The sequence below is a fragment of the Centropristis striata genome, chromosome 18 (assembly GCF_030273125.1).
Source record: "Centropristis striata isolate RG_2023a ecotype Rhode Island chromosome 18, C.striata_1.0, whole genome shotgun sequence".
NCBI lineage: Eukaryota > Metazoa > Chordata > Actinopteri > Perciformes > Serranidae > Centropristis > Centropristis striata.
The window spans coordinates 4,003,607-4,020,294 of record NC_081534.1 but is presented as its reverse complement, the minus strand read 5'-3'; the positions used below and the strand labels follow the sequence as shown (position 1 = coordinate 4,020,294).

Sequence of the window (16,688 nt, the reverse complement as noted above, 5' to 3'; positions counted from 1 at the left end):
AAGACAGAGGGATGGAGAAAATGACAAGAAGAGACAGAGACGCGGGCAGAGGTCTTTCACACTCTTGCTCTTTTTCCACTTGGCTGAGTGATGGACGGATGTACAGAAACTGATGGAGGCAACCTTTTGCAAAAGGGGATGTTCAGATGAGAGGCTTAATCTGGGTGAAAGGTTTTTCTCAGCATGTGTACAGATGCATTGATGTGCATTGATGGGTGTTTTGCACTTACTGTGTATGTTACAAGGCTGTGCTCGACAGATGTATTGTTTCTGCCCACTTTTTTTTACAAAGTAAAGTATGTGTTCAGTGGCAGGATCAGGCTGTCTGAGGGGTTAGGGGCAGAAAAACAACAAAGAGCCCCAGCATGTGGAAAGCTTTTAGTATATATCAGCCTATATGGCAATATATTATTACATCTTCTTAATATTAAGACCACCTGAGATGGTACATCATTACATCTTATCCATCTAAGTGAACCCTTGAAGGTACTTTATCATCTTTTCTTAGAAAAATTATAATTTCTGAATTAAGGGCACCATAAAGGGCACTACTTCATGTTTGCTCCATTTAAGGGCACCTTAGAGCAGTAGTTCTCAACCTTTTTGAGTCGCGACCCCCAATTTAACATGCATGTTGTCCGCGACCCCCACTCACTGAACAGAATCTCACACGCACAGTTCAGATCACCCTAAAAAAGAAACAAAATGACCAAAAAAGACACAAAATGACAAAAAAAGACACAAATTGACCAAAAAAAGAAACAAAATAACCCCCAAAAAGAAAAAAAACCCACTAAAAAGACACAAAATGACCAAAAAAAGAAACAAAATGACCAAAGAAAAAAAATGACCAAAAAAGACACAAATTGACCACAAAATGACCAAAAAAAAAAGACACAAAATGACCAGAAAAGACACAAAATGACTAAAAAAAAGATACAAAATGACTTAAAAAAGACACAAAATGACCAAAAAGACTAAAACACATTAACACATGAACACTTTAACACAGTGGGGACAGAGCTGACTTCCAAAATGATTTGGCGACCCCCAGAAATCATCTCGCGACCCCAATTGGGTTCCCGACCCCAAGGTTGAGAACAGCTGCCTTAGAGGACACTACTTGGCGTTTTCTCCATTTGAGGGCACCCAGAGGGCACTACTTCATGTTTTCGGCATTTAAGGGCACCCTAGAGAGCAGTTCATCACTATCTCCACTAGAAAGGCACCACAGGGTCCTTTCTCATGTTCTCTCCATTTTCAGGCACCTTGGAGGGAACTTCATCAGATTTTCTCCTTTTGACAGCACCCTAAAGGCCTCACTTCACGTTTTCTCAATTTCAGGGCCCCCTAGACGACGCAACTTCACATTTTTTCCATTTCAGGGCCCCCTAGAGGGCGTTACTTCATGTTTTTTCCATTTCAGGGCACCCTAGAGGGCACTACTTCATGTTTTTTCCATTTCAGGGCACCCTAGAGAGAAAGTTCATCAGATTTTCTCCACTGATTTTCTCCACTAATTTCTCCTCTAACTTTATTATGTTTTCTCCATTTATGGACACAGTAGAGGGCACATCGTGTTTCCTCGACCAGAAGGGCACAGTTTATCACGTTCTGGGATGTTCATGGGAACACCAATCGCCCCCTTGCCCCTCCAAAGTTCACCAGTGTATATGTGTTACAACGATTTGTACAAAATGTAGATTCCACCTCATCTGACCCGCTGTAAGTTCCACTCAGACATGTTCTGAGCACATGTGTACACTGCAAACATCCAATTTCAAGGTAATATCTATAGGGCCTCTTATCAGGATAAGCTCTCATGTTGCAGGATGTAAACATTTACGTACCCCCATGGGTCTCTGCTGCATCTTAACATATTCATTTCAGGAAAAAATAGCTTTCAGTACATTTTTTATGCACTGTGAATATAAACACATGACAAATAGGAACAAGCTTGGAAATTGTAGAAAAGACAAACAGAGAACAATCTTCACTTCAGATATGATTCTATCCATGAAAGTCATGCAGCCACACGTAATCTTTGAACAGATGTACTCCAGAGATAGCAAGCAAGTAGGAGCCTTTTCTGCTGGATCTAATTGAAATGTTATCCTGATCTCTGGTCAAGCTTATGAGTTGTACTTAGTACAGCTCAGGCCCTTGAGTTTCTCATAAAACACAGAAAGAAACCTGACTTTATTGATTTTGTTGTAGGTATTGCAGGAGGGATAATCTGCTGGACGTCCGACCTCAGTGTCAGGAGACAGGATGTTGATGGTGTCCTTGTTGTTGCTGCTGGGACTAACTTTCCAGCCTCTCAAGATAATTCATAGTTCATGGTCGTTTGCTACCCCTGTCTGCACGCTTTGGAGGAAAAACACTTATGAAAGCATGTAGCCTCAGGCTACCTTAGGAGTCTTGTGAAAGGAGCTGTGTGAGTATGTGGCTCATGGTCCTTGGACCCTCATGAATGAGAGCTCCACCTAGTTCGAGGACACTCAAAGCGTGCACTGAGCTAACACGTGGGCTATCTGTTTGTAAAGGTTTATCTGAGGATAAATAAATCATTTTTATTGATCGTGTCAGATGAACATTGGTCAGGAAGAGACCACGACTGTAGACATGTTAGAAAAACAAGTGAGCATGAGCCTATAGGGTTTATCATACATGCTGTTTATATGTAAGCAAACAGCTCTGTTCACATACTTGTGTACTGTGTGTGTATGCAGGGCCTTATTGCCTTTATGTTAGTGGTGCATTGTAACAAGGGACTGCTACTATAGCATGGGGATCAATTTGCATGTGTATGTATTTCAGTTCCCTTGCAGAATAATCTGTGCACACTGAAAAACAACAATGTGAAAGCAGGCAAGGCAACAATACGCAACTGATCCAGCCAAGCATGAATTTGAGTCTTGTGTTCTTAATGTAATTTTTTGGTTGTGGTTTGAATTTAGAAATCAGGTCAAATGCTTGACTACTATTTTAGGTGAAATAATGGATTTGTTTTCAGTGTGACTTCTTCAAATGCAGCACAACAGTTCATCCATTGATTAGATGGAGCCCTCTGACACGTCGGTCCCACTTTAGTCTTCCGTACACTGCCTCCACCCGATCAATTTGTTTTCAAGTGATGAGATGATTAGGTCTAATGTCAACACAGACATTCTCTAGTGTGCTTCAGAATGTTATTTGCAATGTAAATACTAATCCCTGTTGCAATTTTTCAACCCAAACAAAGTCTAATGAAATTAATAGTTAACCCTGCGTGAACCAGTTTGCAGTCTCCACATGCGGTGATTCATACTGATTGTAGCCGCGTCGGGATGAATACAGATGAGCAATAGGCAGTTTTCATCTGCTCCTCAGGGGTATTAACTACTGGAGAGCAAGTAGGTGGTATTCCCACTCCTGTGCGGATCCACACGTCAGAGGTGCAGAGACATGCGTCATGCAGGGGCCGCACTGTACCACGCAGCCCCGGAGAGGAGCAGGAGCAGGAGCAGGAGCAGGAGGAGGAGGAGGATGGGAGAGGAGAGTGAGCATGGAGGGGAGGGGACTGTTTGGCAAGCTGCACTTTGATCTTGACTGGCATCTTATCTGATATAATGATTCCTTCCCAGTGTGCATTTGGTCCACAGCATGATGAGAAGAATAATCTACATGAATGTGTTTTCTGTCTTCACTTAGTCGGTGTGTATGTGCGTTAACTGTCTGTAATTTGACCGAGGTTTTGTTATGGAGAGCAGAACCCGGTGACATCTGCAACTGCCAGATCTCCAGATAAAATGATCTCATAGCAACCACATCGCCATGGCAACCAGGATACAGATGCCATGCTGAGGTGATATGCAGAGTGACTGGCTGCCAGACTGACACTTTTTCCAAAATAAGAAAAAACATAACTGAATGATTCATCTAGTTTCCATCCCTAAATTATTGTCTGCATCATTGGCCTCCTACCATTTCCTGCCTGTTCTTCTTAACACTAATTACTTACCATTTCTCCAAAGCAGCTTCCTCGCACCGTGATTGATTCTGCTCAGTACAGATCAGTCATAGTTGTAAAAGTTGGGAGTGACATTTGTAAGAACTTGTTTTTTTCTAGTGTTGGAAAATTCCATTTTCTGGTTGGCTGTACTTGATGCAAATCCAACTATCCCAAAATATCTAATGTAGCTGAGATATAGTTGTCTATTTAATTACATGGTAATACAAAAACAGACCCAACATGCAATTCAGATACTGTACATTTAATCTATTTTAAGTGTTTTCTCTATTTGCCAATTTCATGCTTTTATATCAGTATTAATAATTAATTTTAACCCAATGTTTACTTTCCTGCACTTTTTTTTTTTTACCCTCACCCAGAAAGGGTTTTTTCCCCCCCAGCGGTTTAAAATACAGAAATCTCCGAAATAATTTTGAAACCAAAACACAGCAGCATGGATTTTTCTTGGTTGTATTGATGTTATTTTTGATGATTTTTATCCATTCTCGATATAAAAAAGCCTAATTGGGCACCAAATGTGTGTAACAAGTAGTATCAACCCAAAAATTGCTGCAACAACTTATGGGACATAGTTGAACATGGAAATGGACTTCAAAAGGAAAAATACTACTGTTCTGAGCCCTCATAATTAACTAATAATTAATTCAGTCATTTTTATTAGAGATTCATGACCAGAATAACTTGACACACAATGGTGAGCTGCATTTCAAATGAATCTGTCAGATGATGTCCACCACTTTTATGTTGCATTTACTGTTGACCTGCTATCTCCCCCTAAACATCCACCCCCAATTCTCTATAAAAGAGGGCAGAATGATGAGCATGTACAATACTCAAGCATGTACATTGAGTCCATGACGAATCTCTTCCTATTGAGGCATGTGATTCAAATGCCAACCAAGGTTTCGCCCCATCTGCGTCATCCTGATGACAGCCACGGGTCGATCATTTCACAGACATGTCAGATATAAATAGTATGAACAGTTCTTGCAAATGCATTAATGTAAATGGTCATGTTCATACATGTTCAAACTTCTATGAACTTATAGAAACACCAGCATACTGTCACCTCTGATCAACTCCTCCACTGGAAATGCCTCCTCACTGCTCCTATGATTCTTCCAGTAATAATATTATTTCTTATGCTGTGTGCAAAGTTGTTGTCTAGTCACTTCAATCTATTATTAGCCTGTGTCTGTACATTTCTATATAAGACTTCACCCTCAGGAACTAATATCCACAAGACTCAGACTATTCTATTAAAATGCCATCCTGTTTGGAACAGGTGTGAAGCCATTTTTATGATACCTTCCTTCAACTGTATGCCATTTATTAGACTTTTAGAAAAAGGTGAACCTGCCTCTAGTCCTATATCATATATAAAGGTTCTTGTGATAAAACTGTAAAGGTGCCTTCAGGGTCACTGAGGTCAGTACATCTAAAATAATAACGTTACAAAGCGGTGCTCCACACTGTCCCATGGTTACAAACCTTGTTTTCTACATCATATGACTTCAAGGGCCTGCAGCTAACTGGGGAGTCATGGGATTGGCTTGATGAAGAGATAACATTTCAACAAGGCAGTGTCAGCTGGACCTCACCTCAAACAACATAATGATCATTTTATTTTATGGGCTTGAGACTATTTCTGGCACGTGCAGAGTCCGTACTTCAGGCTGAGATAGAGCAGCAGGTGGGGGCGCTGTTTTTGTTGCACCAGAATGGGCCTCTTTATGCTCTGTAAAAGAAAACGTACATGCCAGGGGTGGAGGCGTGGGTGGAGTTGAGTGATTGGAGCAACTATAAGGACATCCTACACAAAACAGTAAATATATATATATATATATATATATATATATATATATACAGTACAGGCCAAAAGTTTGGACACACACCTTCTCATTCAATGCGTTTTTCTTTATTTTCATGACTATTTACATTGTAGATTCTCACTGAAGGCATCAAAACTATGAATGAACACATATGGAATTATGTACTTAACAAAAAAAGTGTGAAATAACTGAAAACATGTCTTGTATTTTAGATTCCTCAAAGTAACCACCCTTTGCTTACTAGAATATAAGACATGTTTTCAGTGATTTCACACTTTTTTGTTAAGTACATAATTCCACATGTGTTCATTAATAGTTTTGATGAATCACAATGTCAATAGTCATGAAAATAAAGGAAACACATTGAATGAGAAGGCGTGTCCAAACTTTTGGCCTGTACTGTGTATATATATATATATATATATATATATATATATATATATATATAAATATATCAACAAGCCTTTAGTTCCTTTTAGTGGGTATTTTAAACTGCAATAATTAATTTTGGCCTCGTAGATTCTACATCCTATGGAAGAGGATCAGGACCAGGTAGCAGAAAATAAAATAATGATAGGAAGAAAAAAAAAAAGAATAATGGACTTCAAGAGAAAAAGTTGAAATGCAGAGAAAAAAAAAAGTTAAAATAGAAGTTCGAGAAAAAGCTGAAATGCAGAGAATAAAGTCAATTTTTCAGTTCAGTTAAGGAGACTGCGAACTAAAACCTGATTTTCCTCAATAAGTCTAATTTATGTCTAAAAAAATTCAGATAAATCACATAGAAAAGGATTTTCCCCAAAAATGTAGTAGCCTACTGCCAAAAATAGCGCATTTATGTGTAGGTGGATTTTAGTTCTACTAAACCCTTAAATATTGTGTTAACTGCTCATTTTATGACACTGATGAAAACCAGGTTGTGACTTGCAGTCTGTTTAACTGTTCAGATAGAAAACAATGATGACTTATTGCATTGACAAAGGAACAACTAATCTGTGAATATCTTTCCAACTTTACCGAACACAAAAAGTTGACCTTATTCTCATAATTTTGACTTTTTTCTCTAACTGCATAATGAAAAAAAATCCTCTTCTCATTATTTTTTTCTTCTACCTGGCCCCAAGCCTCTTCCATAACATCCAGTGTGTGGTGACCAATGTATTGGGATGTTGGATCAGAAGATGCTATGCTAATAGATCATACCAGATTTACAGCTACACTCATGTTATCTAGACATTTTGTTATTTACGAACTGAGACTGTTTTGTGTGTGTTAGTCAACAGTTCATGACTTTATTAGAGTGGGAGACGCCTCAACTGGGATTATAAATCGTTTGTGTGCTGTCCAAGTAAGCAAAGAAAATGTTTGGTCTAAATCAAATCACATTTTTATAATACAATAAAAGTCTCAACAACAAAAGGGGTGTTCTTGCATCTTCTGCTTGTCTGGTGCCTGCATGTCTGGGAGATAATTGTAGAAATTAAGCAGCAGAATGGGCTACATTTTCCAAAAATGTCACCATGGATTTCTAGATGTATGAATAACAATTTGCCTTACTGTCAATCAGTTTTGACAAACTTTGTTTGTTCCCTTCAGTTCAGTATGGAATGATAAACTATCTGTTGCTTTCACGCCTTTGTCTTTCATGTAATTGCGACAAACTGATACTTTGAGTTTAAAACACTTGTTGCTGCTTTAATGAAGTCACGTCAGCTCCACCTTTTGACTTTTAAGCTGACGATACAATGTCATTGATTTTGTTTTAATAACTCTGAAACAACTTAATCGCAAGATGTGTGGAAAAATGTAAATATCTTCTATTGACTCCATTAGATGTAGGCATTTGTTTCTCTTGGTAAATGGAGTGAGGTATTATGGGTAAAAAAAAAACAGATCCCAAGGTAATCTATTCATTATTATGAAGAAAAAAGTTTAGTTTTAATCTCAAGAGTCAATATTGCATCTTGTAGAAAACTAAAACACACACACACTTTAACTGTCTGTATTTTGAGAAAGAGCACTTTAAGTAAACCCTTGAGTCTAGTCTGTCATAGCAACAATTGGTCCCATGAAAATAAGAACATGTTGTCTGATGCAAACTATCTGATAAGCTTCAACATACTGTATCTCTGAGCCCCGAGTCTAACAGCTCCTTATGCAAGCCACACTGTAAACTGTGAGAAACTTCTTCTTTTTAAAACCTGTAAAAATAATATGCAGTAAATATATGTATTTAAATTATATATATTTATATATATATATAACATAACATAGAATTCAGTTATTTAATATTCAAATCTGTAATGTCCCATTATATTAATTTAAAGATTTTAACTTCAACCTATTCCAACCTTTCCTACAAGAAAAAACAAGAAACAAACAAACAAAACAAGAAAGTCCCTAGAAAGTAATACAGTACAGTGCACGTATGTGTCGTAAAGCTGTAACATGAAACTGGCATGTTCTTTCAAAAGGCCTGACCTGACTCCCGCCCACGTATGTCATGGTGTACACATTCAGCAGAATATGCATATAGCTGCAAAAAATATTTGCTATGTAAATATATGGTGTATGTACATATAATGTCCTAAGCAGAGAATGAGGGCACACTCTCTGTGTGTGTGTGTGCGTGTGTGTGTGTTGCAATCTGAGCTTCTCAGTTCTTGGAAGTCGGTCTTGCCACACACGCATATAAGTCCCTAACTCTGAAACTGTTGGCCCTCCCCATGTTCTTGTCCTCCTGACTAGCTAACAGCTGACGCTCCGACCTTGTTTATATGGCCATCTCCATTTGGCGGTTACAGCTGGTAACGGCATGGCTTCTGCCACAACAGCAGTGGGTCTGGTAGCGTGACTAAACCATGGTGTCAGCCAGGTTGCCCTGGTGAGTGTTAGCTAACCCCCAGTACCACTGTTATAATGTTGTTCAGATCCACAGTAGCGGTCCGGTGTTATCAGCCATGTTGCTCTGGTGAGTTTGAATTAACCCACATAAACATAGTTAGCTCAGTCGCAATTGTAGCTAGCACTGCGAGCCGCATCATTTTGGCTCAGACACTTCCATGTTTGTCAGGCGAGAGCTGTGTGGGGGCAATCTCAGCCCAGACTGAATGTTGTTCATAAAGTCATGCACAGCACCTTTAAAAAAACTATTTGGTGAATGGATTGCACTTGTATAGCGCTTTTCTAGTCTTAGCGACCACTAGAGTGGCTATTTCCTTCACATCAAATAGGAGGACACTTTGCATACACGGGGACACGCAAGCAGATATTTGTTTGGTATGATCCGGTTTTAAGCAGAGTTGTACTCCGATTAGCTTGATGCTAGTCAGTGCTAGCATGTCTCTTCATAGCTGCTTTGCCTTTGCTGCTCACATCTACATCGCTTCAACCTAATGTACAAAAAAAAAGAAAGTCCCTCTTACTTTTTGTAACAAACTCGTGTTCTCTTGCACATTCCGGGTTAAAGGAGGTCTCCGTTTGGCATTTTCAGACATTCAGTCGCTGAGAGCTTGATTGACAGCCTGGTGTTGGGAATCAACACATGGCTCATTTGAATATTCAAATGAGCCATGTAATAGAACCAACAAAATTACTTATTTTGACACAGCTTTTTTCAAGACGCACCTTTTTTGTTATTTTCTTAAAAGGAAGACAAATGAGTGGCAGCTGGACAGGGCATTTAAAAGCCGGACTGTCCGGCCTAAAGCCGGATGAATGGCCACCCTAGCGACCACTTAGGCACTACTCTTTACACTACAGACAGCGCTCATTAACCTATTCACACACAGTCATTCATTGAACGCAACAGGTTCAGTATCTTGCCCAAGGATACTTCCACATGTAGGCTGCCATGGTCAGGGATCGAACCAGCGACCTCCCAATCAGTGTGCGACCGCTCTACCAACACCCGTTTTCAAAGTTCCTGCAATGAGCCCAGTGACAATCAAGTTAACCAAGTTAATTGTTAAAATCTTTTAAATGCTTTCTCTTGTGACGGAGAGAGCTAAATCTGAGACAAAGTGAGCTGTTAAGCGGTAACTGGTGTGCTGAGGGGACTGCAGCACCCCCTGCTACCAGGAGCTATAAATACGTAAGTTTGAACCTTTTTGTTTCAAACATTTTGCTAGAAAAAACTGATGTTCTGATGATGCCAATAACATGGCTGTGCAGTTTCCTGGGGTCAAAGCATGGCTAAAAGAGATTCAGTCTGGTTCATTTATTATTTATTTATGAATGCCACCAACCCCTCACTATGTCTTGTGCTTCGGGAGGTAGCCTGAGAAGCGTGCTTGATAGCTGACACGCGTAACAGTGCAGAGGATTGCGGCATTAGAAAGTCAGCTAAGTGCAAATGCCTCTATAAGACATCATTTGGAAATGTGCGTTACTGGATGTGTGCGTCACATTTTGGTTGTGTGCTACCAGATGGTGTGTGAGCCAATTCCAAGGATATCTTGTGCCTTTGGCCCTCTTCTGGCTGCAGGACCCAGGTGTTGGTGAGACACACGCAAAATGTCACAGGCTTCTGAAGCAGAAACTAAACCAGAAAACTGTCTGTGAAATCAAAGAATATACATCAATCCTGCACCCAATGACAGTTTATCACGCCTTTGCATGCAGTTAACAGTGTTATAGCCGTGTGAGATCACTTTGGCTGCTACTTTGTGATCTTTCTTTTACACTGGCCCTGTTATGCAGATGTACATTGTGTTCTATAACAGATGTTGTTGTTATATGATGTAAATATCCTTGGCATCCAGAGTAATTAAAAAACATGAGGTTTATGTAGCATTGACGTCAGCCTCCCAACTCCAATCACCTTCCACCATCAAAGCTGTCAAGACAGATTCTGCAGAGAAACACAGGTTCGCCCTGCTTGACAGTGATAGCCTTCTTTTTTCCCCCTCCTGTTATCAGTCAGTCTCAGGCCACCACTGTAATTTTCAAAAGCTCTTTGGTCAGACATCACTAATTGACTGACCCTTTTATCACCATGTTTGTGCCTGAAGGCTGTAATTGATTTAAAAAGAGAGGTTTACGTAGGGACAGGCCTTTTTTTCTTCCCTTTCAGCATAGAAACAGTGAAGGAGTTTTCAAGATGGAGGAGTGAGGGCACATCAGGTTCTCCTGCTCTCAGTTCACCCCTTGCAGCACGCTATATGAATGCATAAGGACACGCACATCCATACAGTACATGCATGTGGAGATATAATGAGGATCAACTGAGGCATGAAGGAAGCTGAATACATTAAAACTACACACTAGAGATGTGGGCTTCGTGCAGAGCTGCTGGAAGGTGACTGATGTTGGGGGCGTTGAAACAGTGGCCTACTTGCTTAAAGTAAGAGCACTATTAATTGCATGCACGAAAGAGCGTGACTTACAGTCTAACTTCCACCATGTCAGGGACAACCCCCAACACAGGCAAACAAGAAAAAACAGGTTCTCGTAATTCTCGTAAAGAATCACAACTTTAGTGTGTGATATAATAAATAATTCAGCATAAGCAGTTCTGGCAAGGTGGCAGTAATTAAAAAAAGAAGCATCTTTTGAACTGACTCTACTCCAGAAGTGGTTCTGATATAAACTCCCTCATGAGAGCCAAGTTCTCAGCTGACACAGCCAGGTAGACACAAACACAGCTGAATCAGCTTTTCCACTTCACTGAAGAGTCCCCTTGTTTGTGGATGCAGGTTTGACTTGAATTCTCAAATTTCACAGACTGGGACTTTGTAGGTTCAGTGAGGTTGCGCAAAAGCTTAAAAAAAAAGAAAAAGAAAACCAATCACACCAATGTTGGTTAGAAGATAACTGGAGGTCAGGTCAGCCTCAGTCTGCGCCTCATGATTCTCTTTTCATAGACTTTATAAAAGAAGTGGATGACGCCACTGTGACACCAAAGATTGGTTTGTGGAACACCATATTAAAGCCTCAAATTTGGCACTTGGTGGTCGCCATGTTCGTTTTTTCTTCGGAGCCAGAAGTGACCATATTTGGACATTTTTTTATAATTAGCTAGTGCTCACCAGCTGGATAGCTAATGTGGTTCGCAAGGTAAATGATGAACAGCTGAACAGAAAATGTGATTTTCTTGAATGATATTGGGTAAGATTTAATATGTAGCCTATTTAGATGAATGTTTCACCTGTTCCTATTAGAAATCCCAGATGAAATGTTGTTTTCCTGAAAATACAACACACATGTTAAATGGACCTGCACTTATATAGCGATTTTCTAGTCGCTTTTCCACCACTCAAAGCGCTTTACACTACAGACTGCGCTCATTCACCCTTTCACACACACATTCATACTGGTGGCAGAGGCTACCCTAAACGGTGCCACCTGCCACCATTGGGAATTCATTCACACACTGATGAACGCGGCATCGGGGGAAATATGGGGTTCATTATCTTGCTCAAGGATACTTCAACATGTCGATTGAACCACCAACCCTTCGGTTGGGGGGCAACCCGCTCTACCAAGTGAGCCACAGCCGCCCTAACATGTCTCGAAAGTTTTTCAGGTTAGTCATAAAAATCATCTTTATGTTTCTATGTGCAAAAAAGCAAGTAATGGGAGCTGATTCTGAGATAAAATGAGCCGTTAAGCAGGAACTGGAGGCCCCCCCCCCCCCCCCCCCAACGTTTTAACATGAGCAAGGTATAAATAAACAAGTTTGAACTTCTTTTGCTTGTTTTCAACCTTCCTCTTTTGACGTCACCCATTGCTTTGTGGACTACCATTTTGAAGCCTCAAGTCTGGCATTCGGCAGCCGCCATCTTGGTTTTTTTTGGAGCCAGAATTGTGGGAAGTGCTACATTATTAGCTAGTGCTTGCTAGCTGGATAGCTTACATGGTTAGCAAGATGAAGGATGAGCAGCTGAACAGAAAATGATCAACTGACTCCTTAGAGTGTCTTTAGTACAACCAACGCTGGAGAAGACACTATTAGGCGTCCATTCATGAACTGAAAACACACTGTGAAAGTTTAAGGTCACAGGCTTGTCAATCACAAGTTTGCCAGGCCCTAAATCATACCCTGCTTTATTATGTTTTTTACTCTAAATGGGACCATAATGTACAAAATGAACATCATGCTGTATTGAAGAAGACGCTAACAATTGAGATCATAAAATGAATTAAGAAAATGTTTACTATTGCAGGTCTGGTTTCACTTTTCAGACCTGAAGGCTGCCACTGTGGATGGCTCATACAACACGTGTAACTATATCATGCACTTGCATACTTACGCTAACCCAAACCATGATCTCTTTCTAAACCTCAGCATGTAGTTTTGCTGTTTCAGAACTGTGGCTGTTACATTTAGTTATGAGGTTGTGTTGATTTTATGCCATGTGGGTCATATCAAAGTGTAAAAACAAATGCTGGGTAGAGGTTGGAGGACTTGTTGTATTCTGTAGCTGCCTTATGGCTGGCTTTACTGCCTCTTATTCATCGATCCTTGTATCCAAAGTGTGAGTGGGAGGACAATGAAAAACGATTGAGTCTGTGAATCACAGTCAATTAGATCTGATAGGCCTGGACTCAAAACAGCAAAAAAAAATCCTTTTCTGTAGTTTAGTTTCTAACAACTTTACAGAAATAGGCTTTGTACATTGCAGACACAAATTAAAATAACTTTTTTTTTGTTATAAACCACTTGTGTTGCAACAACTGGCTAGAGCAACAACTTCTCACAGCCGTGGCTGCAGGGGATCCACAGTAATCACTTCGCTCTCTAATCCTGATTACATATGGCAGCGTGTGAATTCCTGCTCGTACGTGGTAGTGCACATATATGTATAGGAGGGAGAGAGGGAGGGTGGGAGAATAATAAGAAAGTGAGATAAAGAGGGATGGATTAAAGATGCGGCATCGTCCTAATCAGCTCAACTCTTTGTTTCATTTCACACGTATTGAAAGTGTCACGGCTCTGCATATAGTTATCAAAAATAAACAATTGATCAAACAGGTTTTTTTTACATGCATGTTTACTTTAATCTTCTGCTTGTGAATGTGATTTCCTCCGGGTATGATCTAGTTTTTTTTTTTTGCTGATGAGAATATAGCCTACAGCTTTTACTCTGAATCTGAATCAATCCAGTAATGACTCAATTCCTCAAATTAGCTACACAAAAAAGAGAATATATGAATTAAATTATAATTTTCCTCAAATCCTGAAGCAGGTTTTGTTAAACTGTGTAACTCTGGCATTTTCTGAAGTTGTGACATTATGAAGTTTCATGATTCATGATAATTTCTGTTACACAACACTAAACAGCCGTCTCCTTTCAGCTCTATAAATACGATTCAGTTTCGTCAATTCCCCACACATGAAGAGATTTTTTTTCCTTCCCTGGCCTTCTTTTTTTTTTCTTCACATGTTCCATGTGAAAGTGGGTTAATGAATCAGTCACAGTGAAACAGTATTTACACTCTGCTGTACATTACCATAGTATGCTAATGAGGGACCACTTGACCTGAATAGGCCTGATTATGAGAACAGGCGTCAAAGAAATGTGTAACAGAAACATATGGAGATAACATTGTTGCATATACTGAAAAGGAGATATGACGTCATCAGATGTTGGGGCAAAGACGTCACAAGTGTTTTTCAAATTAAGAGTTTCAACCCATTTTCTTTTCCTTTTAAAAAAGAACAAGAATATCAAAAAAATACACAATGAAATGACCAAAGGAAGAACTTTAAGGTGTTTTTCCCCCCACAAGTCAATAGTAAATCATCCATGTGTGATCTGATATTTATTAAAAACATTTGTTCAGTTACATCGTTTCATAAACATTACATCGTTTGGCAATCGATCATCGAGGAAGGCATCCTGCTAACATGAACCCGCTCCCGGTGTCAGAAACATCAGTGTCGGCTTTCTGGCTTCGCCTTTTAAAAACCGAACTTCACAGAAACACCGGAGCGAGATGTCAGCCTGACACACACACACACACACACACACACACACACACACACACACTAGTATTGTAGAAAAATAGAGTGATCACTAATTGAATCCAGTTTCACCTGATTCAAGACTTCTCCATACAAAAGAATAAAGACAATCGCTATGAGCAATCAATTAAGGTCGAGACAAGCACAATAGAACAGCCTACAGCCTACACTTATAGGCTTCAACATGACTTTAGGCTATTTGTCCTGAATATCAAGAAAAAAAACAACATCATGTGCCATGTGTGAACATTAGATAGCAGCATCTGAATCTTTTGCACTGTGAGTTGGACACTGAAGCAGAATGGGCAGAGCAGCAGGCAGCTGAGCATCTTTAAACTACACATGGAGCACCGCTGTTTGGGAATTCATCAGATCGTTCCTGTATTGCTCCAGCCAGTTTCTAAGCTCGGAAATCCGGTATCCCTCCGGACCCCTGCCCCCCTGGTATACCACTGTCTCATCCCTCACGATGTAAAGTCTCTCAAAGTAGGCTCCGTACGCGGCGTTGGACGAGTTGTCCATATTATCCACCACCACGTTGCTCCCGGGGACCTCTGCCAGCATCAGCTGAGCCGCTCTGAGTCTGTCCTCCAAGCAGCGGTGCTTGGGGATCTGGTACGGTGCGTCCGAGCTCACCCAGCCGTCCGACGGATGCGCCTCCTCGATATATACAACTAAAAAGTCCGCAATATCTGCGTACTGGCTCACGACGCGCTGAAACGCCGTCAGACGCGTCATGAATGGCGGTCAGGAGCAGCTGCCAAAGTTAAGGATGAGGGGTCTCTTCCCTTTCATACAGTCCAGGATCCGGACCTGCCGCCGCTCCTGAACCAGCATCACCTCGGTGTTGGGTGCCGTGCGCCCTAGGTGCGCGGATTTGAGAAAGTCCAATTTCTGTCCGTACCACACAGCCCTCAGAGACTCCAAGGTGAACATCTTATTAGAGTCAGAGACGCACACCGGCGGGTCGTCCGGGCTGTCCTGCCTCTCTCCCATTTTCAGCAGCACTTTTTTCCTAATACACAAGAAATCCAGGAGCCAGAGCATGACGGCGGCAAGCAGGAACCGGGGCAGCAGCATCAGGCACAGGGCTGCATGCTTCGCCATTTGGACACCGCCGGAGTCGTGCCTCATCTCTTCCCCTGCCGATAGGATGTGACTGGGCCGGCAAAAAAGGGACAACAAGTATTTAGTCACCTTTACCCATTGGAGAAAACTATCTGACGCACGCAGGCACTCTTTTTATAGGTACAGCAGCATTTGAATAATGGGGGGAAAAAAAGAAAAAGAAAGAAAAAAACACGCCTCCGGTACCCGCACCGCCCACTCACATGGTGGGGATTACCTCCCGTCCACCCTGGGTTTCACAGATCCAGAGAGAGAGAGAGAGAGAGAGAGAGAGAGAGAGAGAGAGAGAGAGAGAGAGAGAGAGAGAGGTGCTCAGAGAGCCTGAGACACTGTGTCTTCACTCCATATGTGAGAGATAAAACATGACAGTGGATGGGTGTTTTTTGGTCAAACACTTGGATTAGTTTTAATTGGCTGTGTCTGAACGCACGGTTGGTCCCGAAAGTCGGAAAAACATTTGACTTTATTCCGCCTGTGGACTCAGATGTGCCTATAATGAGTGTAGGAGCCTCAGTGGCCACTAGACGGCGCTGGTTTCATTCACAGTAAAGACTGGATGACTCATTCACAGATCTGCTTCAGCCCCTTAACACCTTGGGAGGAATAGCAGGCAGTATAAACCTGCCAGTACCGGTTTTAAAAGTGAAAGATATATAGTAGCTACAAGTTTCTTTTCAAGAAATTATCCCACCTTCTGTATATGTATTGCCTATTTCCCGACTGTGAAATCGTATATATGCTATGTACA

At 40.9% G+C, this 16,688-nt stretch overlaps 1 protein-coding gene across 1 annotated transcript; it reads right to left on the bottom strand.

Annotated features, from left to right (window-relative positions):
* Positions 1-14,593: 14,593 nt before the first annotated feature.
* LOC131991091 (thyroxine 5-deiodinase-like) lies at positions 14,594-16,178 on the bottom strand. Its single transcript, XM_059356387.1, has one exon. The coding sequence runs from the start codon at positions 15,944-15,946 to the stop codon at positions 15,149-15,151; it is 798 nt and encodes a 265-aa protein (XP_059212370.1). The 5' UTR covers positions 15,947-16,178; the 3' UTR covers positions 14,594-15,148.
* Between the last annotated feature and the right edge of the window lie 510 nt (positions 16,179-16,688).